Source organism: Manacus candei, unplaced genomic scaffold (assembly GCF_025592945.1).
Source record: "Manacus candei isolate 608988 ecotype Guabito, Panama unplaced genomic scaffold, ASM2559294v1 h1tg000041l, whole genome shotgun sequence".
Lineage (NCBI taxonomy): Eukaryota > Metazoa > Chordata > Aves > Passeriformes > Pipridae > Manacus > Manacus candei.
In genome coordinates this window covers 6445085-6469924 of record NW_026138089.1, presented here as the reverse complement: position 1 = coordinate 6469924, position 24840 = coordinate 6445085, and the positions used below count along the sequence as shown (strand labels likewise).

The 24840-nt window shown below is 40.7% G+C and overlaps 1 protein-coding gene and 1 long non-coding RNA gene across 2 annotated transcripts in view; one reads left to right on the top strand and one right to left on the bottom strand.

The window, feature by feature from the left end:
- RBBP7 (RB binding protein 7, chromatin remodeling factor) overlaps positions 1-4777 on the bottom strand; it is an 8308-nt gene extending 3531 nt beyond the window's left edge. Inside the window, exons 1-6 of the mRNA XM_051795044.1 lie at positions 4627-4777; positions 4205-4349; positions 2148-2290; positions 1523-1696; positions 1096-1211; positions 371-531 (exon numbers count right to left, since the gene is read on the bottom strand). Coding sequence (XP_051651004.1) covers positions 371-531; positions 1096-1211; positions 1523-1696; positions 2148-2290; positions 4205-4349; positions 4627-4642 — 755 coding nt within the window. The 5' untranslated portion in view covers positions 4643-4777. The remainder of the gene's footprint in view (positions 1-370; positions 532-1095; positions 1212-1522; positions 1697-2147; positions 2291-4204; positions 4350-4626) is intronic.
- LOC127474392 (uncharacterized) lies at positions 4370-24840 on the top strand. Its single transcript, XR_007905835.1, has 3 exons — positions 4370-4667; positions 10101-10288; positions 24723-24840. It is a non-coding gene; the product is annotated as an uncharacterized LOC127474392 (long non-coding RNA).

Genomic DNA, 24840 nt, shown 5'->3' with positions numbered 1-24840 from the left:
CATAAGTTTTTACAGGAGGTTCTTTTTCACTACACCTTAATATAAGTAGACAACATTATTACTAAATCCAACTCTGAAGCTACAGTTTTCATTCCAAAACCTTCCGTATTTTGTGTCTGTTGTACATGAGCAGCTCACACCAGTAAGCTGACATAGATATTAGTTACATCTTCTTTTCAAATGAGGTGGAAACATTAAATAGCATGTAGATTTCAGTGATTCAGCACCACTACTGTAGTTAATTGCCTAAAAGGGCTACATGAAATGATTCCAAAACTCAGATTTTTTTTTTTTAATCCAAGTGCTCTGCACTAGGTACACCAGCAGCACACAGAAGGCACTATGTAAAAACCTCCTAACCCCAACTTACATCATAAGCTTCTGATCATCCGCTACAGATCCAAACAGAGATTCATGGAGCAGATGCCATGCCACATCTTCTACTACTGCAGAGTGCCCAGTAAAGATGGTTTTTGCATCCACAATCTTGCCTTCTTTTGGTCCAGCACTTATATCCCATAAACACACTGTCTGTAAGTAAGTTACATTCTATTGAAATGCAGACTCTGAATGTATCATCTTTCAAAAAATAATCAATCACACTCTACCTATAAGCAGAGAGAGAAACTGAAGCAGTTCTTTGTTTTTGAAAAGAAACACTTAATGTGCCATAAGTGAGAAGAGAGCTAAGTTATCAATCAGTTTTCTGTAAGTTCAAGGTCCACGGGTTACTTGTAAGGTCACAAAAGTAATTTATACTTTTAAAGTTCACAAAGAAATTTATAAGCAATTAGTTCAATTAATTTTTGAGAGTCTTACTAATTTATGGTCTCCATCCAACCCAGTTTAAGGGGCTTCTACCAGCAGACAACTATAAAAACATTCCGTTCTTACTTCCTCAAGAACCTTAAAAGAACGTGTTGATTACAGCCTAAAGCCAACTGACAGCCTTTAGGAACATAATTACAATATGTGAGAACTTTCTCACATAACAATACACAGCTGCACTAAGCCAGATTTTTTCTAATTATCTATTACATCATAAACTAGGAGGAGTTAGGATTCTTTAAGTGGGGGAAAAGATGAGGGTTTTACATGATCATCTGATGCACTGAGAAGATGTCCACTCAAATTTGAGTTCCATGATAAGCCATAGCCTTCCTTCTGGTGTCCTCTTAATCTAAGGTCAGGATTACACTCTCCACTTGGGTCTGAAAGACAGAAAATTCCTTCCATTAGTATCACCTTGCACATCAATCCAAAAGAATATCATTATCACCCAAGAACTTTGTTTCTGTTGCAATAACTGTATTTTATATTTGAACCTCTTCAGAGGTTCTGCTACTTCTATCAAGATTCTCTTATGATATTGAGGATAACCACGCAGTTAAAGTCACTGAAGATATGGGCCTTCTCATTCAGATTCCAGAATCCATCAACTATCCTCCCAATCACAGTTAAACACAAGCTTAGCCCTTGATAACAAAAGGCATTTTGATTAACTTTGAGGAGCCTGACCCACCTGGTTTTGATGGATGTTTAGTGTAGTCAAATACCAACACATCAGCAGTCGGTGTTTTTGTCGCAATTATGCAGGGATTCTGCGGCATGTAACGAGCACGGTTCACTTCACCTTCATGGTTAATTTTAATCTCCATTTCGATTTTGCCAGTCACAGATCCAAAGCCACCAAACTCTACATTTGTCAGAAAATGTTAGTTTAGCACATCAATTATTTTAGACTCCTGAAGCAGCATTTCACAGCATCTTCCCCACTCCAAGAAACAGTGGTAAGCATCCTATCAAATACAAGAAAGCCTAGGAAAGACTCACACCATGTGACACACTTTTGATATTTGGAATCCTCTTTCAGAGCTTTAGTTTCTATTTGAGGTAGATGTGTACCAGCTTTTATCACAACTGACAAAGCTGGTAGAAATTCTAGCAGGGATTGTGTATCATAATGCTACCTGAGTTCTTCTGAAACAAAGTTTCCTCTTTTAGTCACAGTTAATGATCTAGAATTAGTGTGGACTGGTAAGGATACGTCCATGCACTTTAGTATTTAACAGAAAGTCAGAATATCATTATGAGAACAACTAGAAATGATATTGCTAAAACAGAATCTAAGAATGCTGAATGCCCACCTCCTTTCTCACTGTCATACTGCGGAGCATCGAACTGATCATCGTTGGGAATCTGGACTCTGGCAACAACCAGGTGGTTCTGTTCATCGGACGTGTGCGTTCCCAAAACCAGCCAGTGTAGAGCATAATCCTTTCCTTCTGGCCTGTTTAGAATAATAAATGCATGGAATAAAATGATGTGCTCAGTTCCAGAAGTTTCATAGCTATAGCATCAATAGCCCTCAAGATCCATACCTCTTCAGGGAGCTAGAAAAGAGATACTCATGTAAGAAATCCTTCCCTTTGTCGCAAAGACTTGCACAATAAAGCAAACTAGATTCTGACATGAGCAAGCCAAAGATACAACCAGCAAGGGTAGAGTGACAAAACAAGCCAGTAAACATTGTCACTGTGCCTTGAAAGGGATAGTTACAGTTTGCACAGCAGTTAAAGGTAACACCAATATCTACTTGTATCTAATTTCCTTAGCAGTCTCACAGTATTGATTTAGAAAACAACCGGTACGACTTTTCATAAAACACAAATATTGAGGGGACAAGTAGCAACCTATTTTAGTTACTTCTCTTAGAAGCTTTTACCAGTTATTTTATTTCAGACACTCATTTTTTAATACTGTACAAATCCTACTTAACTAGAATAAAATTTCTCTTCTGGTGGTTAAATGCAACATTTAATTAAAAATAACAGGCTGATGGACAGTGTCATTTATCTCTGAAAGTAAAAATCTGAGCAGTCAAACTCAAGCAATTTCTGCATTCTTGAAAGCAACAAACTAATTATGTTGCCTGAATCCAAGTATTCAGGAATCATTTGGGCAATTATAAACCACAATGTTTTAATACCACCAGGCATTACTACACCACTTCCAAGTGTAGAGGGGCAAAAATACAAAACAACACAAGAAACACGCAATGCACATGCACTTACTTGCATCAGGAACAGGTGTCCCATCATGTCAGGTGCCATACAAAGAGGCAGTCCTTGCCTTAAATGGCTTACATATTTTGAAACTGGATAATTGGAAATACCAGGTTTTAAACTGAATATTAAGTCAATCTGCAAAATATGAGGCAAGCAGAAGTGTTCCGCATAAGGGCCCCACACCCTCAAATCCCCACTTCATTTTCTCCATGCCACAAATAGTTAGCTCACTTATCATCATCATCTCCAAACATTCTGGTATACTAAACTAAGTGATCATCTAACCACCAAGTAAAACATCACATATATAAGATGGAATTTTATAGAAGAAAGAGACCATCCTCTGGTAATTGCAAGAAGTTTACACAGAAGATATTTTAAAGCCTAGCTGCATCCAGTCTACACTACCACACGGGACCCAGTCCTTGTCCACTACCTCAGCGAAGCCCTAAGTGGTTATTGCAACAATTTAAGTTCTATCGTGGCTGGCACATGAACAGATTCTATCCCCATGTTCACGATTCTTTAAGAAATTAACCCGTGAGCCCACGATTTTCAAGGGAGGTGGAAGGATGGTAAACTTAGTATGTGTGAAGTCAACAATGAACCAGGGACAAAAGCTAGACTTGAAGATTCAGTTTTAGAATAATAGACTAGTCCAGACTTAAAAAGTATACTATAGCTTAGATAGAATAGTAATCTGTAGCACAGGACGAAAAATGGTCTTCAAGAACAAGCTAATTTAGTAGATAGATTTCTCTGATAAGAATTAACTACATATGAGTGCTAGATCTCTTATTTAGCAATAAACTGAGAAAGATTTCTCTGTTCACACCTCACAACACCTTCTGCTAGGCTAAACTAGAGTTCTGTGAAGTATCAGCTTGTGACTTTTTTCCTCAATGCTTCTGCATACCAAAGGGGTTTTTAAAGTTGTAAATAAAATAAAGTGTTACAAGCTCACAAAGGGTAGCCTAACCCAAATTATTCTGATCTGGCCTGGATTTTACCCTCATGTTACTCAGCAGACACGGTTAACAGAAAAGGCGCAGTGGAACAAGGAGCTGCACAGACTCAGCTCCCGCTGAGCTCTGCGCCTCCCGGGCACTTCTCCGGCCTCTTTTCCCTTCTCTCACCTGGTCACATCAGGCAACCACTGCACCGTGAGGCTGGGCCACTCCAGGGCGTGTGTCATCACCAGGTCGTACAAGAAGGGGGTGTTTTTCTTCCAGATCTTGTACTCCTCGCTGATTACGCGCTCCTCGACCGTGTCCTCCAGCACTGCGGAAAGGGAAGGGATGAGCTGAGGCACGGAGAGGGGAGAAGGGGGGTGCCGCCCCGGCCCGGGCCACCCCAGGGCGGGGACGGGGCAGGAGCAGGGGTCCCGCAGGGCCCTCGAGGGCGGCTGGCGGCAGGAAAAGTCCAGCCGCTCCACCCCCGCGGAAGCTCCTCGGGAGGAATCCCGGAGCGCCCCAGCTCCGCCACCCCCGCGCACACGCACCCTCACACCACGGCCCGGCCGGGGACACGGACGGGGGAGGAGGGAGAGGTCTCCTACCGTCCTTGCTCGCCATGTCGGGTGAGACCCAGCGCCGCCAGGTCAGCGCAGGAGGACGCGGGCGGGAAGGGAGCTGAGGAGGCGGGCGGCGAGGGAGCGGAGGAGGCGGGAAGGGAAGGAGCAGAGCAGAGCGGGCGGGAGCTGAGGAACCCCTGCAAACACTGTCGGGAGGCGGGAGGGAGGCGGTGGTGCCGGGGGACCGCCCCTGCCCCGCCCCGAGATCCCCGGCCCCCGGCGGGGCCGCCGCGCTGGGGCGGAGCGGAGCGGCCGAGGAGGGGCCGAGGAGGGGCCGAGGAGGGGCCGAGGAGGGGCCGAGGAGGGGCCGAGGAGGGGCCGAGGAGGGGCCGAGGAGGGGCCGAGGAGGGGCCGAGGAGGGGCCGGGCGGGCCGCGGGAAGGCGAAGGCGGCCCGGCCCTGCCGCGCTGTGGCCGCAAGGTGGGGCTGTGGGTAAAGCAGCGCCGCCGAGGGCACCTGTATTAGCTATGTCTTAGGTAATAAGCCCTAAATCATATTAAAAACTTAGATATTGGTCCCACTTCGCAACTAGAAATTATGGAATCATGGTATCATAGAATGGTTGGAAGAGACTTTAAAGATCAGCTTATTCATCATGATCATGAGGACAGAACCTTCCACTAGAGCAGATAAGTAAATCTATAAGTAAATATGGTTCCAGAGGCCACAGCTGAGCAGTTACTGCTTTTCAGCAATGGCGCTGAATGTTGCTTAATTTTCTGGAAGAAATGTAGGTTTAAACTATTTTTTAGTTGCAGTTGTGGCATGGAAGGTGCTGAACTGCATTACTGAACCCTCAGACATGCAGTATCACTCAGTGTACCAGGGTTTTAAATTCTGTCGCTCTCTAACAGGGTCAGTGGTGGTGTCTCATACTGTGGCGAGTGACACGTTTGAGCAGCCATGTACAAATCAAACATACAACCTTACCCCCGGACAAATCAAACATACAGCCTTACCACCACACCTACCCAGCCTTGCTGATCTCTCCTTTCAGCTATCACTAGAGAGAAGACCAGGTGTTCAAGGTCAGCTGGATGGAACTCTGAGCAACCTGGTCTAGTGGGAGTTGTCCCTGCCCATGGCAGAGGGGTTTGGAACTACATGATCTTTAAGGTCCCTTCCGACCCAAACCATTCTATCATTCTCTGATTCTATGATTTAATTTAACTGCTTTCAATTCAGCTTAAGTGACCAGTGCTTGCCACAGGTAACAGCCTTAACCAGGGTAAATCTTTCTGGCCACTAATTACACTTTCCAGCATAATAATGGAAATAGAAGTAGTTAGGAATCAGGTTAGATTGTCCCAAATGCCCCTAAAAATTCTAAGGAACTTTCTGTCTCCAAATTGCAAGTGTTTTCTTGCCATATTGTGACTTACAGTCTTAAAATGAATTCTTGTTTCAGTATTAAACTGACCGAGATGAATCCTGTATCACTGAGGCTCATATGCCTGGAGTCCCAGAAGGGGAGGAAATCAGCTCTGTAGTGGGGCTTACTGTGCTCAACTAGAGATAGTGGCAGGAGAGAGAGGGAAACAGCCAAATAATAGCTGGCATTAAATTTTAATTTCCCCTCTGTGAGAACACTCTTCATGGGCTGAGCCTTCTAGGGTCTGGTCTCCAGTTTTTCAAACAAGGAATCCAGTTATGGGAAATGTTTATGTGTAGGAGAATCTGAGGCTGGCAATAGCAGCCAAAGGCTGTAGCATGGGAATTGGGAAAAAAGGCTGAGGAAGGCAGCCAGCTCCTCCAACAGGAAACTTTCCCCAACATTGCTTTTCTGGCCAGCATGTTAAAAAATAGAAATCTTCCAGTGAAGTTAAATAACTATATATTAATCTTATCCTTAACCTGCACAAATTACAATTAAACCTATGCATGGCTTACCTATTCAAAATGAGAATCCTGTTAAATTACTTGGGAGCTGTACAAGAATCAGCTCCATAGGAGTACATGACTGAGTGTGTTAACACAGACACAGGGCCTTGGTCATGCCAGATGTGGCATCAGCTTCCCTTTGGCAATGCTTACTAGTTGCTTTGGAATTTGCTGCCAAGTATGCATCTACTCCTACAAAGTGCTGAGGCCTTTCTAAAACATTTGAGAGTGAAGACAGAACCTTCTGGAGCCTGTATGTTTTTACAGAGAGTTGATCACTTAAACCTCAGATACTGGACAAAGGAAATCTCTGTCATGCTTCCTGGCTTTAAGTGACCTCTGTTAGCTCTCACTGAAGGGTGATTTTACATGGCCCCTTGAAAGATGAAGCATGTGTGAACGTTTGGGTGGGATGCTGTTAGTCCTTTTGCTGTAAACAGTACTTGTAACCACAGCTTACCTGGAATATGATGGAGAAAATGTGAATTAATTTTGAAAAATGATGGATGAAATTACCCTTCAATGACATCATGTAGGGCTTAGCTGAACTATAAGTGAAGAATTACTCCCCAACCCTCCACAAATTTTTGCAGACTCTATTTAGGATCTGGAAATCGAGTTGGATTATAATAGGCTTCCAGAACTAGTACTAGCTTTGGTGAACAAAACCTGTCTTGCCTAGCTGTCAAAATAGCTGGTAAGTGACCAGCACAGTTAACAATTACATTCGCATGCAACCACATTTTCTTTTCATTTAAATCCGCGCACCGAAAATCTTGTTATTAAGTGCTCTTCTCCTGTTGAGATTGTCATGGAAAAGATAATTTATAACACTACATCTATCAAAGACAGCACAACATCGTCTCTTATGTTGGTTATTTGCAATTCATCAGCCTGGTCACATCTGTGACCACACATCTAAAACATATCCTTTGATGACCACACTCTTTAAGGAAAGCAATTATCCAAGGCTGTTGTTCATCACTTGCAGTATGTGTAAAATGTACCACAAATTACTTTTGAAGTAAAAGAGTGACTTGAATCATAAGCTTTATTTTTGTTAAGCTATACTTCTTTCAAACCTAAGCATGAAATATTGCGTTTTCATTTCAGTAACAAACCACCACATCCTCCATCCTCAATTGTATGTGCTGCATCATGCTTCAAACTGCCAGATATACTTATGAAGAATTATATGCACTTGTTAATTTCAGCTTGAAGACAAGTATGCTGATTTATTACTCTGCAAAGAATCAGCTGGCTTGCTGTTACTTACGTCTTTTACACATTATGCAGAGCTGATGGATGTTTGTAGCACAACTCAGCAAGGAGGTGTAGGTATTACTGTGAATGACCATCTCAGTCAGAAAACTGTATAAAGGAAATTAAGTTTGCACAAAAACTCAAAATTGCCCATTGCAAAAGTAAAGTAGCAGCCTCAACATTTATTATTCTCCAATATATCTGCTATCATTGCATAGTCTCAGTAGCCTGTTTGGAATAAAGCATCATTTTCATCAAACGTAGATAAGAAAAGCACACCTCAGTTTAGCTGATGCAAACATCCACTCAGAATTTCTTGAGATATGACCATGTTTATTTTCCCCACTGCTCACCCAATATTTCTTTGTATGTACCCAGCAATTATCATCTCCCCGGTATCAATAACACCCAAAAAATACCCTGCTGTCACAAAAAATCTTGAGCTGTATCAGTGTCTTGGACTTGTTCTCTGTGACATGCAGTTTGGGATCTGTCTAATGACAGCACATCTCTGATGGTTCACTTCTAAATAGCCGTGGCTGTGTTTTATCCTGATGTGCAACATCTGTGGGCTGCATAGCCATGTGCAAATGACATCTTTCACTTTGCAATGAACAAAGTGCATTTGTAGGAATGTCAGTACTTAAGGGAAGGCATGGCACACTGGGATTTTATCCGGCATTGTAGATAAATACTCCACTTGCACCTTCTAGGTGGTCACATTGAGGTGCTGTAGCAGGAAATCATGAGCTGGAAGTTTCGGATAACTAGCACTGTTTGTCACACTTCCAGCTAACCACTGCAGATTGCATTGAACTTCATGCTGCAAAGGAGAAGAAATTCTATAGCAGTCTTGTACATTCCTTCAATATTCAGAAATATACAGTGTTTTGCCTTTGATGCTGTAAGGTACAAACTAAGCTTGTTCTCATATAACAAACCCCTCCTTCCCCTCCTGAGGTAACATTAACACTGCACTAAGCAAAGACTAATAAATCCAACCCTGCTGAATACTTTTTTGTTGTTTGCATGGACAAGGCAATATTCCTTCAACAACTGGGCTTGCTGGGCTATTTCTGTGCTGCATGGCATTTCTTTAGCATTTTCTATGCTTTTTTTAAAAATAATGCCATACAGAATGGCCTGTAACTGATTTGAGAAATAGATATCAACATTTGCATAACTTTCTTGGCACACTTTTATTAATTTTGCACAGAGTAGAGGAACTGGTTGAATTACAGAAGGCCAGGGGAATGTGTGAGTAGTTTTTAACAGGTCATCTTATGAAACAGTACTGCAATATGTACTGGTTTGCATGCTATGTATTTTGAATGTGTGTTGTCATTGTATAGTCTGCTGTAGTTTGGCAGGCTCTGGCCTGGACAGGTTATTGCCCATATGAGGAGTTTGCAGACCTGTAGGGATATAAAAAGAAATGGCAGAGAGTATTTTGCTCAGCAGAAAATAATTTGGCTTTTTGATAGAAGTTGCAGATGTGCAAATCTGTACAACAAACAATTTATTTTCTTAGAAGTACAAACACTTAAATGAGTGCCAACAGGAAGATTTTCAATAAAATGGAAGGAGACATCGGACTTCTGAAGCTTCCAGGATTTAGCTCAATGGAGCTTCTCATTGCTTGTTGCCCTGGCCTCCCTCCTTCTGATCTTGGAGGAACTTGGGGAGCAGGAATTTGATAGTTCCAAGCCTGTGTCTGGGTCACAGGAATCAGAGGAAACTGTAATCCAGAAGCTGCTGTTTTCAGTTATATGGAAAGGAGTCGAGGCAAACTGCTGCTCTCAATGATGTGCTGAAGCATCGTGAAGCACAGGAAAGCCTAAGCCTTCTGTGCCAAAGAAGGTGAAAGGGAGTTGTTTATTATAATCCATTTCCTCTTCAACTTCCACTCTAGGGCTTAAAAGCCTCTTCAAGAATTCAATGAAGGAAAATGATCTCTGCTCTTGCCTTCTAATCTCCAGGAATGTCTCTCCCCACCTGAACTGCCTGGTCTTCTTTTTCAGAGACTTCTCTGAGAGGTCACCATATGGTTTCCTTTTTTGTTCTTCACTCTTAACTCTTTTGAGAGTTGAAGCAATTAATAACAGCATTATCTTTGAGGTTCTGGATATCTCAGAGGTGAATCCACTGAGACAGGAACCATGCCAAGCTCTTTCAGCTCACTGATCAGTTTCTGTGGTAATGAAGATTTTTGTTTGTGCTGTTTGATTTACTCAGTTGTTAGGGCAGAACACCCTCATGTGTAGTCTTTGGAAGCTCCAGAGATCTTGATTTTTATATGTTGTCTTCTTTCCAAAGCTTTTAAATACTGAGAACCATAGTCCTGCAGAATGTGTATTACTGGATATATGCTACATCAGACGTCTGTGCAGCTTTTTACTTTGGGAGGCAGAGGCTGGGGCCAGAGGAACTGTGGGTTCACAGCATGTTACAGACGTCATGTAAGGAAAGAAGGAGCAGGCAGATAGAGGATCTGCTGAGAACAAGTTGGTGCCTGTTTACATTTCTGCAGTCAGTTCTAAAACTGGTGGGTACCCAAGCATCTTACCGTACCCAAAAAATAAACTTTTCTGCTCTTTCTGCTAATTACTCCAGCAGTATCTGCAGCTAAAGTGGCATAGCCATGTGATTAGAAATAGGAGAAAAAAAGATAGTGACACTGCCCTGACAAGTCAGTACTGTACTTGAACATACCTTGCAATTAGCAGTCTGTCTGATATCCCTCGGGGGCCATTTCAATACTATTAATGCCATTTTGCAATATGTTTCAGAGTGTGTTTTAATGAACAGTTTAAACCAATCTAAGACCATAAAAATGTTAAAAGGAGTAGACCTGGTCTCCCCTCTTGCTCGCCACTCTCTGTCCCTGCCTTGCCCAGCCCTAACAACCACAAGGTCAGTGAGGAGCTGAGTCAGATCCCCAGCCTAGACGATTTATTTTTTTTTAGTAGAGTTGTTTTTCAGCCTCTGAGGATCAAGCTGAGCATACTCCTTGCATGTCTTCCTGGTCTTAAACCTGTGCCAAGGGGAGCACATGGCCATGGGCAAGAGCAGAGATGGCTCCATTGAGGTTCTGGTTTCAGATTAGGTTGCACCAATCGTGAGACTGCACCACAGGCCATGGCAAGTCAATGTTTGCACTCTACTGCTGGTTCACTGCTGCATCTGGAGCATTCCCTGAACAGCCAGCTAGTAGTATTGTCTCTCTGCCACTTGTGTGTCTCCTGCAGATGAAGAATTTGAGAAAGAAGGTTGAAAACTCCATTCACATGCTTTCATTTACTGGCATGGGAGGAAAGCTTTAAAATTTCTACTTAGTTACTGGTATAAGCAGGATATATAATTGGGACTTCAGGGGGAGACAACTGAGGTAAATATGAGTACAGGAACTCCCAGTGTCATAGGACACCATTAAGACCTTATTTGACATGCATTTAAAATATTCTTCAAAGAGTTTTTTAAAGGAAAAGATTTTAACAAAATTGTTCCTTTGCTGAGAGGCAGCACAACTGGATCAAATTAAATAAAACCTGAATTTTAAAAGCATCTTGTGATTTGAGATACTGCAGAGAGCCTCTTTAAAAGGTATCCAAGACTAAGCATCCATCAACTGAGGAAATCCCTAACACTAGGGGCTTTAGAAAAATCTAAGCATTCATATTTGAACTATTTCTCCATACAACTGGAAATCTAATGTAAACAGCGCCAAAGCAACTTGGCCAAAGTAATTTAGGGAATCAGAACTGATGACTGCTAATACAAGCTCAGGTTTCTAGCCAAATGCCCAGAATGCTAACGTTTGGCTTTACTGTTTTGTGGTTTTCCTTGATTCTCCGCTGTGAGGTGCAGTGGGGGAACAGTAAAGCGCTGATGACTTTTAACATAACACTGCTGCCCTGGTTCTTAAGAAGGACCTGTTTTTTGCTGAAGCTTAGGGATACAAGTACAAACCACGTGATACCATATGAGAAGTCATTTTTGGGTCTCTCTGGCTTTAAGAGCCCATTGCACATGGGAGGTTAAGGAGGGTATGAATAACCCTGTTTCTTTTTTGGAGGAGTGACACAGTTGCAGATGTTGGATGCCAGAATGCTCTCTTATTAGTTGTGTGTTACTGTTACATCTGTATACCACAGCCATAGGTCAGCACCCCATTCTGCCAGCGCTCTGCACTGTAGGAAGATGCCAGTTACTGACCTGGAGATTTGTCTTACTCTTAGATTTTGAGAACAAGATAGTTGGATACAGGAAGACGGGACTGTGCAAGATTATAATTATTGATGAGCAAAATAACCAGTTCTCATGGTTGCAACCTCCCTGGCAGCAGAGAAAATAGAGAATTTGAATCTGAAATTTGAATTTGAAAGAGACACAAAGTGGCTTTGTGAATGCTTATGGGAGAGCTGTGCCTAGATGAAACGAGTAAGTAGGAAAAAAAAAAGGATAGATAACTTTTCAGATAATTTTTTTTTTAATTAACTACCTCCCAAAAGAGTTACTTCAGAGCCCTGATTGTAAGTCTTCTGGGGCTAACATCAACATTTCAGTTTGGACCAGGACTGAGCTTTCAAAGCAAGCCTTCTGATTGTCTCCATTGGAGCACATTGGTTTACAACGCAGACTGGTCACTGAGCACATGAATTGGATCCTTCTTGAGTGAAACTAAATCAGAAATATGTTCCATCTGCTAGTGAAGGGGGTAGATATACAGAACCAGATAAAAGATAATCTAAAATAATTACCACTCCCACAAATATATTTAGCATGGAGTCAAAGTCCTCAAAACCAATTGTTTTACTTTACAGATCCACTCCTGTTGCATGGTATTACTTGCTAGTGGTAGACATAAATTAACTTGTTAATTTGATTTTTTTTGCTGAAAGGAATACAGCTTTTGGGTAGACTTTCAAGTGCTCTTTGCTTCTATTTCTTAAACATGTTCATATCCAATTATCTGTAATGCTTCAGTGGCATTTGCTCAGGTAGCATTATAGACTTTACTTAGTATTTGCAGTGAAATTGCACATATTTCAGGACAAAGTTTCTGGATCCACAGTAAGCATCTTGTAAGCTCAAATGATGTATTGAAGGTAAATCTCAAATGCCTACTCAGCATTTTGGCAGTGGGACATATGGAAGCACACAGTTAAAGACAGTGAAGGTCAAAAATTCTGTCTCAGGGGATTTTGAATTGAAATGTGAGAGTTTTAAAAAATATGCTACAGGTTTGAACTGAACATTTGGAAACACTTTTCCTTCTTTCCCATGTGTGGCCATGGAGTCATTCATCAGTCTGTCCGCCGCACTTACTTGGCTCCGCAATGGAAATATCTGGGGGCAGTATACTGTTGATCTTGTGTGTGTTTTATTAAGGCCTAGCACGCTCTCAGATCCCACAGAAGAGTTCAGAAGAGAAATATTCTGTTATCATGGGGAACACAAAGAGCTGAGCTGGTGGACTGAAATGTGGAAACATTTCGCTGTCTCCACACACTCAGGGAAAGGGAAGGGAGGAATTTACCACGAGTTGTTAAAGGGTAATGTAGCACACTCTGACAATCAACCACAAGGAAAAAGAGGGCCCCAGAGAGGTGAAACCTCGTTCTTCCCTCAGACTTTTCCTTGGACTGGTACAGCTACCCACAGCCTCTCCTGTAGTGCTGTGTCTTAAGGTTTATAAATGTAGGAGATGGTAGGTGGTCAGAGAGGGTGGTCACAGAATAATCCCAGTTTCATTGGGACTGAACTCCCACAAGAATTAAGGGCAATAAATTTCACCACCTTTCACCACAAATCCCAGGCACATTTATTCAACAAAGCTTTTGTAATACAATACAAATAAGTAGCAATGTGGGCATTTAGTAGCAAGGAAAAACAAAAAAGTAATGCCACAATTAAAAGCACAGAACCCTCCTCTTAAGAAAGGATAAAAGAATACTAAACACCATTTCACAGGATTCACACCACACTTGTAATTCATTCTTAGAAGGACTTAAAAATGTGGCATGAAGACAATAAAGCTATTTTAATATAAGAGAATACTCAAAATACATTATATTTAAGTAGTATTTTTCTAAGTAACTGATAATGGCATGTGTGTGTTGTTCACATAACAATATAAAATTAAGTCTGTGTAAAGACCTTTTCTGAGTGGGGTAGGGCAGCATGTAATAATATGCCGTAATGCCTGGGTTTTTTTCAGACATCAGCTTGTCCCTCTTTTTTTTTTCTGGGGTAACAGCAGCTTGCAGGAAGCCTGAAGTAGTTCCATAGTACATACTGTCTCAGAGGAAAGTGAGCAATCATCTGCTGATACTGAAATCTTGCAAGTGCTGGGCAGTGAGCTGATTTGGGAGTTGGTGCCATACAAGAAGGTGCAATACTATTCAGGATTCTCATTTCTTTGCATTTAGAATGCAGCAGGACCTTGGTAATGCCTACTAAGTGATCTTTCTGCATAAGGCACAGACTTCCAATGGGTCTTTCACCAGTCTCCTGCTAACAGGATCATGTTCAACCACTTCAGAAATTCTTACTAGCAGAGGGAATTTGTGTTAAAAGAGAAGGAAAAACAAACTTCTTTTTGGCACAGGTGTTGCTGTTGAGCTAAAAGAAAAGAAGACTCCTTACAAAAATTAGTGAATAAACTGTACAGCAACTGACCTGTGGTTGATTGCATAGAGTAATGCTGAAATACTCATAAGGGTTACAGCATTCTGCAAACTGTTTTTGTCATGGGAAAGTGAAGGCTAGAAGCACTCACAGTATATCTGCGCTGGCAGCTGGGTGAAGCCATATCTAACTAAGCTTTACTCCAGAAAATGCTGTGGAGTTCTGTGGAAGTGGGAAATTGGCTACATTTCTAGATATATTTTAAAGATAGGAAATATCTGGGTATGTGCATGTGTGCGCATTGCCTTCCACCAAATTGTCCTTTTCTCCCCAAAAAGAAACAGAAATGAAAAGAATAAGCAAAGGAACGTGGAAAAAACACATTTCATAGCTAAAAGATGCTGTTTTTTGTGATGTCCTGAGTTACAGTTTGTTTGCTGAAGGATGAACTGTGAAATAATTTCTGTGCCATTTTGCTATACACAGCTGTATGATATCATCTGAACTGACCACACCAATTCAGGATATTGATTTGCAAGGGATTAACAGAGTTACCAGAGCCAACTCTTACTCTGCATAAGCAATCATGCCATACATTTCTACCCAAATTCATCAGATTTCGCTTTCAAAACCATTAACTAAGTTTGACTTGCTATTTATATTGGGAAACCTCCATTTGCCCCCAGTTACCCAAATTTGAAATATCTGAATGAAGTGTTGTGAAAACAGAATCAGAATTTCTGGACCATTCAGCTCAAGACAACAGCAAACCTGTTAAGTAAGTCTATAGCAAAGTATTACACAACAGGAGATACACGGTCCTTGTAGGTTGTTAGTACAATGAAAGACCTTTGGCAGGCAGAACATTATTTTAATTTACAATCTCCTAAGTAAGCTGATTCTACCCATTCACACTCTCATGCCCCCATACTTTCAAGCACTAGGACACATGCACGCCTGATCAATTTTGCCAGGATCACCTCTATGTCATATGGATGGCAACAGCAAATAGCTTTCAGGTCCTCACTACATCTCTTGAGTTCCTCTTCATTAGAGATGATAAATTTCGTTTGGACAGGTTTTTATACTCTCTAGGCATCAACAGTTACTATGGGTCAATATTTTTGCTTCACAACCTTGTTTATTTTATCCTCCATAAATTGTCAACAGGATTGCAGCCTGTTCTGTTTGTTTCTTCATTTCACATATCTTCATGACTATGGTCTCTCTCAGTGCTGAGATAACAGGAAGAGGAATGGCTCTTCCACTGTGCTACAGCTTTGCTGCTTTGCTCCATTGTTTCTGCTGGTGCTTTTGTGTGCACATTTCCATCCAGACCAATTCTAACGTTTCTGTTACACAGCCACTGAAATTGCAAAAAACGTTTCTCTGCCATTTGCTGTAAAGAAACTCGCAGTACATATGAGCATACTAGACTGAAGATCCAGGGCTATGGCCCCAGAAAACTTGGCACTGCATGCCAGAGTTACTCTCCAGTGCATTACCTCAAGGGCCATCATTTGAGTGTAACTAATTATCACTCTGCAATTAAGTCAACTGAAGGTTTTTTCACATGCCTGGATACTTGCCTTTGACCCGAGGCTACTACTCCTGCTTTCTAACCAGTGTTTCTCTCAGTATCCCAAAGAACAAGGTGAGTCAATGCCTCTCAGCTTATAAAAAGATACAAAGCTTAAATGAAGAAGTATTACTTTTTATTGGCAAAACTAAAAAAAAAAAACAAGCCCCCCAAAAGAAGCATTCAAACTCAGAATTCTTTCAGCAGGTCACTAAGGGTACAAAAACACTTTAATGATGAATAATGTAAGCCTTGCAAATACATATTCCAAACTGTTTCTTCTTGCTGGATATAATCAGGGGTGCAGATGTTAGGTCAGCTGCAGAATAAAATGAAACCTTTCATACCAAGTTCTCCACTTTTAGTGCACATGAAGAAATGTTGATAATGACACTTTAAAATCGATACTTCATTATTTTCTCCTAACATTAAGCACACTAGGTTTTGACACTTTTTCCATTATGATAGGTTATTCATCATTTCAAACTGACACTCATTGTCTCTGAAAATAAAGAGTACTCAGTTCAAATTCCAACAAATTTTAGTCACAAGACAGAAATCACTAATATGAAAGAGATCTACCTCTGAAACATAGCCTGATGGAAAATATTGTGTCATCTGGAATATGTTTTTTTATCCTGGCTTGGAGCTCTGTTCTCAACAAATGCATCTAGCCAAGTAACGAAGGACTGTGGAGCCAAAGGGAGTAGTTTTTCTTTTATGACTCTTACAAAGGTTTAGTTTATTTGATTAGGTTTATTTAAGTGGCTTGCAAACAGTTAGTAATCACTAAAGTTACACAGCACTTATAAAATGTTTGTGCAGTAACTAACTTGGTGACCAGCTGCAGAGTTTAACTCTGCATTTATTCCCTTCTGTTTTGCAAAATTGTAGAGTAGGTCTTAGATACACATTCAACAATACACATGCAACAATATAAATTGTTATTGACCAGCTCTTTGTTATTGTCCTTTTGCCAGAAGTGAACACAGACACATTTTCCATGTCCTCCTCTATGGAATCAGTAAAGCAAAATGGTCCTTCATCTAGTTTGCTGTGAAATCTAGTAGTTTAGTAACAGAACCCAAATTACTGTGGGAGGCAGTTGATGCTGAGCTTCTAGATTTCATATCATATTGGCTTAGAGTCACATAGACATTCCTTGTAAGAGGTTTGGAAAACATAACTGGGTCTGGGCAGTGAGGAGAGTAAGGACTGGCGGCCTCTTAAATCACTGCGACTGTTTCTGAAATGAAAAAGCACACAAGCCTTGGAATTCTAATCTGCCATCACAGTAATTATTGTACCACAGCTTTTTGTCATCCTTTACAAAACCCCCTGGAAGTGCTGATAAGAGTGTTCAGAATAGATATGCTGCTCACTTACATCTGTTCCAGAAGTATGGCCATTAGTCATTCAGGAGATAGTTTAGGGAGAAGTTTGGCTTTTCTTCCATATCGAAAAGGATTAACTATTTGATATTTGCCTTGAAATGCAGCTTTCAAAATGTTGAGTCAGAAGGTCTGCACAGAGAATGCAAAGCTGGAAGTTTACTGATTCCAAAATTTAACAGGTGCTAATTTTTTGTCCCATAAATTGTCAGTTGTTCTCAATGAGAGATAAAAGAATGTGTAAAGTATGCCTTAGGATTTAATAAATTGTAATTGATACCATGTTAGGTCCGTGAAACACCTTCACAGAACTGTAGCTAGGAGCAAAAACAATCACCACAAAAAGGCACTAGACCAAAGAAATTTTGAGGTTCAGTGAAAAAATGAGGTGCTCTATTTCCCATTCAGCACTATATATACACAGCATAAAAGCCACAGAAAACTGAGGAGGAAAACTCTGAAAAGACTAGCAGTTATCTTCCACTGTATTTTTAGCATGGGAACATAGCCAGACAGCATCACTCAGCAGCCTCCCAGAGTGTTCTTTCCTTCAGCCAGACAATCTGAAAACCCAAGGAATGACTTTGCACTTGTGCTTGAGTGCAAGCTGCAGGAGGTGTTCCACCCTTGCTTAGCAGAGTCAGTGGTACTAAAAGCTGTATTTGTCAACAGCTTTGTATTGCTCTCAGTATCGTGCCAGTTATCCTTGCTCCTGAGGTTTCTGCTGGCAGCACTGCCCATGCTAAAGCTGCTAACAACACTGCAGCTGAATCACTGTGAGCAAAATTCTTCACAGTGCACCAAACTCAGGCTGACTCAAAATAGCAGTGATGCACTGTAATCAAAAAGTGTCTGCAAGCAGAAGAGCTCTCATTAAAGCTGGCCAAAAGCTTCTCAGGTGTGAACAGCTCTGCTTCTTGTATCTAACTGGGGTAGAGAGTAATTTCTCTTTTTAATACAATAGCTTTGTCTAGAAGGCTGCAGCTATTTGTAATATTCACAAGTACACACCATTGAGGCTGGAAATGTGAAAAAATACTTAGTGGGAAACTTTTAGTAGTGCTATAGTCACAGCATCCACAGTATTCACCTTTCCTTCACCAGCTGTGGGACCATCTGTGGTCACAGGGCTCATGGCATCTCCACTCTAAAGACAAAGACATAATATAACCTAAGTAGATACACTGAAGCCAGCTTGAGGCTGGCTAGGGACACCATAAGAAGGGATACATGTAGGTCACTACAGACTGCAAAGTTCATTTAAGAATCCAGGTAAACATTTGTGGCTGGCCATACCGAGATGCTGAAAGATCTTTCTCCAAATCATCTGCCCAGAAATTCACTCCAGACTGTCCCTGCAAGCTGCAGTCACATCCCGATTGCAGTACAGACACATACTCTATTTTATTCAGTACTTTTAGTGGTCAAGCTCTCTACATGTTCATCAAGGGTAACTGGATATCAAAAACTATTTGGTAAGGTGGATTTTACATCCTCTCCCCGGGGGACTTACTGACACAGGATTATTCTCAAATGATGTGTGGGAAAAGACTGCCTTTTTCTGCATTAGTATATTCAACTTTGCTGGTGAGTAATAAAACATTAACAAAACATTCCTATTTCTGTAGTAATTGTTGTGCACACATAGAGTTCCTCTGAAGAACTAGCCTGCAGATTTTCAACCTTTACTTCAGATTTGTTTGCAGCTTCCCCAGGTGGAAGGAGGTAATTCACTGTTACTTCTCAAGCTGCTCCTGAAAACTTTTCCATTTCTTTCAGAACACCTTGATATGACTTCCTTCATATTCTCCCTCTTGGCAGACCCTGACTGAAGGTCTGTGTCTCTTCTGTTGGTAATTCAGGTTCTTCTTTGCTGCAGGCCTTGTCCCAGCTTTTCTGTCTGTGCAATTTACTAAATGCAACATTTACTACCCAATTAAGACATTTGCCTGCTCCCTTACACCTGCCAACAGTAATATTTACTTGCTACGTGAGCTTCAGGAGCTTGCTTGAAAGCTGAGACATTACTGGGTCTGAGCAGGCAGGTATTTTGGAGGAGAGCTGCAGGCTCTGACCTCACTTCAGATCCCCGCAGCCTTCTCTACCTTCAAGAGAAAGACTCCACGCTTCCATCCTCATCCTGTGCCAGCCAGAGCCAAATTGGCACTCCTGCTCTGCAGCAATTAACTGAAGTGGCATCTCTCATGATGCTGCCAGTGAGAGAGCACAAGGATGCTAAGTGCCTGCAGTTTATGCTCTGCCTTGTATGTGAGTGTGTTGGGGGGCAAGAATGCCAAAGATCTGGCTGGATCCTAACAAAACTCTGCTCCAGCAGGTGCTGGAAACCCACAGATAAGGAGCTGAACCACCTCTGAGCCTGCTCTGGGAGGAACCCCAGTCATCACTCAGGAGAGCAGCCAGCACCACCTCATACTAAAAAATGGATTAAATACCTTGTATGCTGCAGTATGTGATTTTAGCCATATGTGTAAACAGGCATAATCTGTTCTTTTTCACTGGTCATAAACATTTGTAATCTACATACCTGCTGAATTTTTTTTACTTTGCATTACTTTCCAGAGTATTGAAGTGATTTTTATATTGAAATTATCTAAAAGCTAATGATAAACAAAAAGTTGCAAAATGATACTGACATTAATTTCCACCTTGCCACCAACTGTCATTCTCTGGGGTCTCAAGTGGAAACAACTTTGCCTTCCTCTGAAAACCCTCTCACTGCCCTTGACAGAAGGCAATTTTATTTAATGAAGACACACGTACTTCAGTATAAAGGTGTCAAGTGAATTTTTCATGAGCTCCTTTGTCTCCAAAGCATTCCAGCTGCTTCATCTCACTGTAAAATTGTAAATGAAAATTAAAGTTTTTTGTGGAAGTGCAGCTGTTGCTTTGAAAAGCATCTGTTTACCAACTAATACTGGAAGGCAGTAACACCCTCAGCTTCTGCTGTGATGCAGAAGTAAAAGACCAACAGAACTGGGCAAACAGACACCCTGGAGAGAAATGAGCATAACTGATAACATCAGCACTGTGAGGAAATCAATATTCAGATATTTTTAGGTGCCTCATTTTCTGCAATTAATGTCTTGAGCAGTATTAAAAAAAACGAAGCAGCTGAGCTTTTCCCCCCTCTATATTCCCCTTTCTTTAACATAGAACTGTTCTTTACTGTGAGGAATTTCATTACAGACCAGCCCTGTCATTAGTGCAGTATGTTGGTATTTACTGACAAGGAAACCAATATAGTCAGCACAGCTATACATAAGTCTGCATTTCATCTAATTTGAGAGCTAAGATCCACATACACTGATTCAATTACAGAGTAGAGTTTGCTGCAGCAACTGTGGCCCTTATTCTTACCTCACTGGCTGCATGGTTATTTAAATTTGCACAGATGTGCAAAAGTGTTGCAAAAGATGACTTTTTTTCCCCTTGCTGATATTTTAGTATTGTGGAAGTACGAGTAAGCTGTATTTAGGCATATGGTTAAAAATCCACCATACCCTTAGAAGTCAGACCAGACTGTATATAAGCTGCTTGCTGAACCTACTACAGCACTCCAGAGGTTTGTGAGAGCAGACACATTGCAAACTTTTGGCCTTTATTTCACCAACTATATCCTGCGACCTTGTGGGGAGAGTTCTGGTTTAAAAGATGAGTTACCATGATTTGTACTTTCACCTCTTCTTATTGTTAAGAGTTTTCTCATAATCATTTAATCATAAAGAAAGTGCAGCTCTGTGCCTATGCATATTTTTACAGAATTAGGTCACATTTACCACATAGCAGATAATCTGGTACATCCCATCACTATTTAGCAAATATAGCTGAATATTAAGGAATTTATTTTTACCTTTCTCTTTTCAGCCTTTGTGCATATAACAGGACAGAAATAATGTTGTGTAGGCTTCTTCTTTGTGACATTTCCTAATTTTGAGGCATTTTATTTCTTAGTCTCAATATTTATTTTTGTGTAAGATGTGTTATCCAGAACAGCTCTAGTACAATGGCATCTATCCTCAGATATAATTTTCAGTTATCAAACCAAAGTAACATTTAAAAAGTGATCATAATCTTAAAGGTTCAAACATAAAGATAAGAAAATATATAATCATTAAAAAAATCACTCTCTTCAGTCAGAAGTAGATTTTGATTACTCCTAATTAATTCTGGTTCTGCTGAGATTGGTATCTGGTTTAATATAGCTGCCTTGCCAACTGGATGTAATTTCATCTCCCTGAGCATAAAGATTTTTCTCAATTTTAATTTAACTGATAACATAGGGTTTGACTAATAGCTGCTATGGCAGCTATAGTGCTTTGTATCCCAGTAATATACAATCCTGAATTATACAGATGATCCAGAGAAGCTACAAGCAAGTAGTTTTTGAATTTGAGCAAAACATAGCTCAGAACAGAACTTCCAGAAAGGAACGAAGAATCAACAGGCTGATTATTTTCCATCAGTAACCACTGGACTGCAGAAAGCAAGAAAAAAAACCCTGAAAGATCTATGAAGGAAGAAAAAAATGTTTCAATAATGTTATGAGATTGCTGTGCACTGGCTTGAGTGACTGCACCAATTAAAAGCTAATGCCAATGCCTTCAAGCCTTCAGAGGAGAACTTTTTTACTAAGGATTTCTGTCACTGTTGTGAAGGTAGAGACAGACCAAAATTAGTGCTCCTAGAGGGGACAGTCTGTGGGCACCCAAGTATCCAGAAAAGAGAGAAATGGGGGAAAGACACATTTCAGAAATTCTGCTTCTCAAAATTTTGGGGTTTTTTTGGAGGTTTTGTTTGGTTGGTTGGCTTTGTTTTCTTTTCTATTTTTTTTTACAGTAGGAATACTGGTAACTAAATTACTTTCCATTGGCATATCTCTGCTGAGTTTTCTCAGGGTAAGATATTAGGATTTTCCTGAATCTATAGGATCAAGGATTACTAGAGTTGACACTTAAAAAAAATCCACAAAGGAGAATCTGTCCTTCCTGCAGACATGAGCAACTATAATATTTCTCACATGGTTTTGATTTGTAACTACTCCAAGCAGCAGACTCTCTGAACATCTGTTCACTGAATGTCCCAGAAAGATTGGTTTTGTATTGCAAATTTCAAGCATCTCCAATATTACCCTGCAATACAAGTGTCTTGGCTCTCCTTGCTGAAATGTTTTTAATGTGGATATCTTAGATGAAATATACTTGTCTGAAAGCTGATAATTACCAATATATTTTTTTTAATTCGTATACATTTTTTAAATATTGAAGATTTGCAAAACTCATATCCAGTGATCTTGCTTAGCCATTCTTTTTTGCTTTCTCTTTTATTTTTATTTCATTTTCTTTCTATGGCATTTCTTATAACTGGAAAAGTTGTTTGACTTTTTAGATGATGACTTTTCATTTAGATGCCTGCTTGGGATGTACTCTTCCATGAAAGCCTCAATGACAATTCACTAAAATAGAAAATCATATTTAACATTTGAGATCAGGCCTCATCTGGCACGCTCATTTATTACAAATCTTTACAGAGCTATCTATCTTACAGTAAATTTTCAGACCATTAACCTGCACATGCTTAACTTCGCAGCTCTGTGTGTAGCCCTCTGTAAATTCAGTATTCTTTCATGGATTTTAAAGGTGAGTGCAAAGTACCCTCAGGATACAGGATTACCTGACTGTGCTTAAGCACCAACAAAGCACAAGTAGTTATGCTACAAAGCATAGTAAAATTCCACCCCCCTAAACTCCCATACTCTGGTTTTGACTGTAGATCTTTATACTGTATGAACTTTTTCATATTGATTTATCCCAATATTACCAGCTAATAAATATGACATTGACAGCATAAGCTTTTCTAGAAATGAGTACACTTTTCTGTAATTATATTAGGATATACATTTCATAAATGTATTTCTTGTTTACCTTGAAAGACCAACAGAAAAATAAATTAGCAACCAAAAATCTTGAAAAAAACTCAAACCCGGATGTCTGAGCAATTCTTACTCCTTCAAATTGATTACACTGTAAGTAAATATGCTCATTAAATGATAATCAAAACATTGGAAATGTTCCTCCCTTAAACTATCCATGGTTTTAGAGACGGCCAGACTTGACAAATGTTTATTATTTAAACTGAGTGCAAAGTACAACAGTGTTCAAAAATACAACTGTTCAAAATCGCTTGTCTGCTTGCTAAGAAAGAGGGTAAATATTCACTGCAGTGTTCCTGCACCTGAACAGGGGGGATTGAAATATCGGTTATGAGCTGAATTAGAGTGATATTGCAGGAAATATTTGTAAACATCTAACTGACCAAGCACAGAGAGTAGCTACACATCCTGTGGCCCAATTCCAATTGTTTTTCTAATATTAGGGCCAGGAGCAGTTGATGTACCACACCCAAGTTAGTAAACAGGAAAGGCTACATTTCTTGCTTTGTCCTGCAGTGCCACGTGACAAGGGGAGACACAGGATATGTCCAGGAGGATCCATACAGGCAAGAGGAGATATGGGATATGTCCAGGCAGATATATGCAGGAAAGGGAAGACATAGGATATCTCCAGGCGGATCCATGTACGCACACCCAAGCTCTTCAGTGCTATGCTCAGAGAGGAGACAGGTTGCACCAGTGCAGAGAGCTTAAACTCTGCCTACACTTCTATGCACAGATATCTGTTCTTTCTTTTTCTTTCTTTTCTTTTTCTTCCTTTCTTTCCTTCTTTCTTTCTTTCCTTCTTTCTTTCTTTCTTTTCTTTCTCCTCCTTCCTTCTTTTCCTTCCTTCCTCCCCTCCCTCCCCTCTCCTTCCCTTTCCCTCCCCTCCCCTTCCCCTTCCTTTCCTTTCTCTTTCTCCTTCCTTCCTTCTTTCCTGCCCCAGCTGATCTCCAGTGTTACAAATTTGCGGCAATTTAGAGCTGAATATTCAAAGGTGACATCAGCCATAGGTTTCAAATTATGCACTCGAGCAGAGAAGCAGGATTTTCTAATCTAAAGGACTGTATCTTCTGTGAAATGAGGAGAGTCGTCAGCACTTGCAAAGAGAGGGGAGAGGAAGGGAGGTACCTTGTGGGGGTAGGTCCAGCAAGAGAAGATAGGCAATACAGTGGTAAGTCATTGGCAATGAAGATGAGAGAAGGATGATAGGAAAGGTTACAGGTAATCCACAGCCAGGGCAGGAAAGTGTAGGATTAATCAAAGGAGGGAGATGAAATAAGGCAGGGGCATCTTGGGAGATGCTCTTTACTTCTTTTATTTGAAAGATGCTTCTAAAACCTGATCTCTCTTTTTCACTGTGCCACTGACTGTTCTTACATCTTGAGTTTTCCTTGTACATGTGTTCCCATCCCTCTCTGGGAAGCTTCTCCCAGTGCAAACTTCTCCTGATGCATGTGTACATGACACTCTGCTGAGGAATACTGGAAATCCTGTAGCACCAAA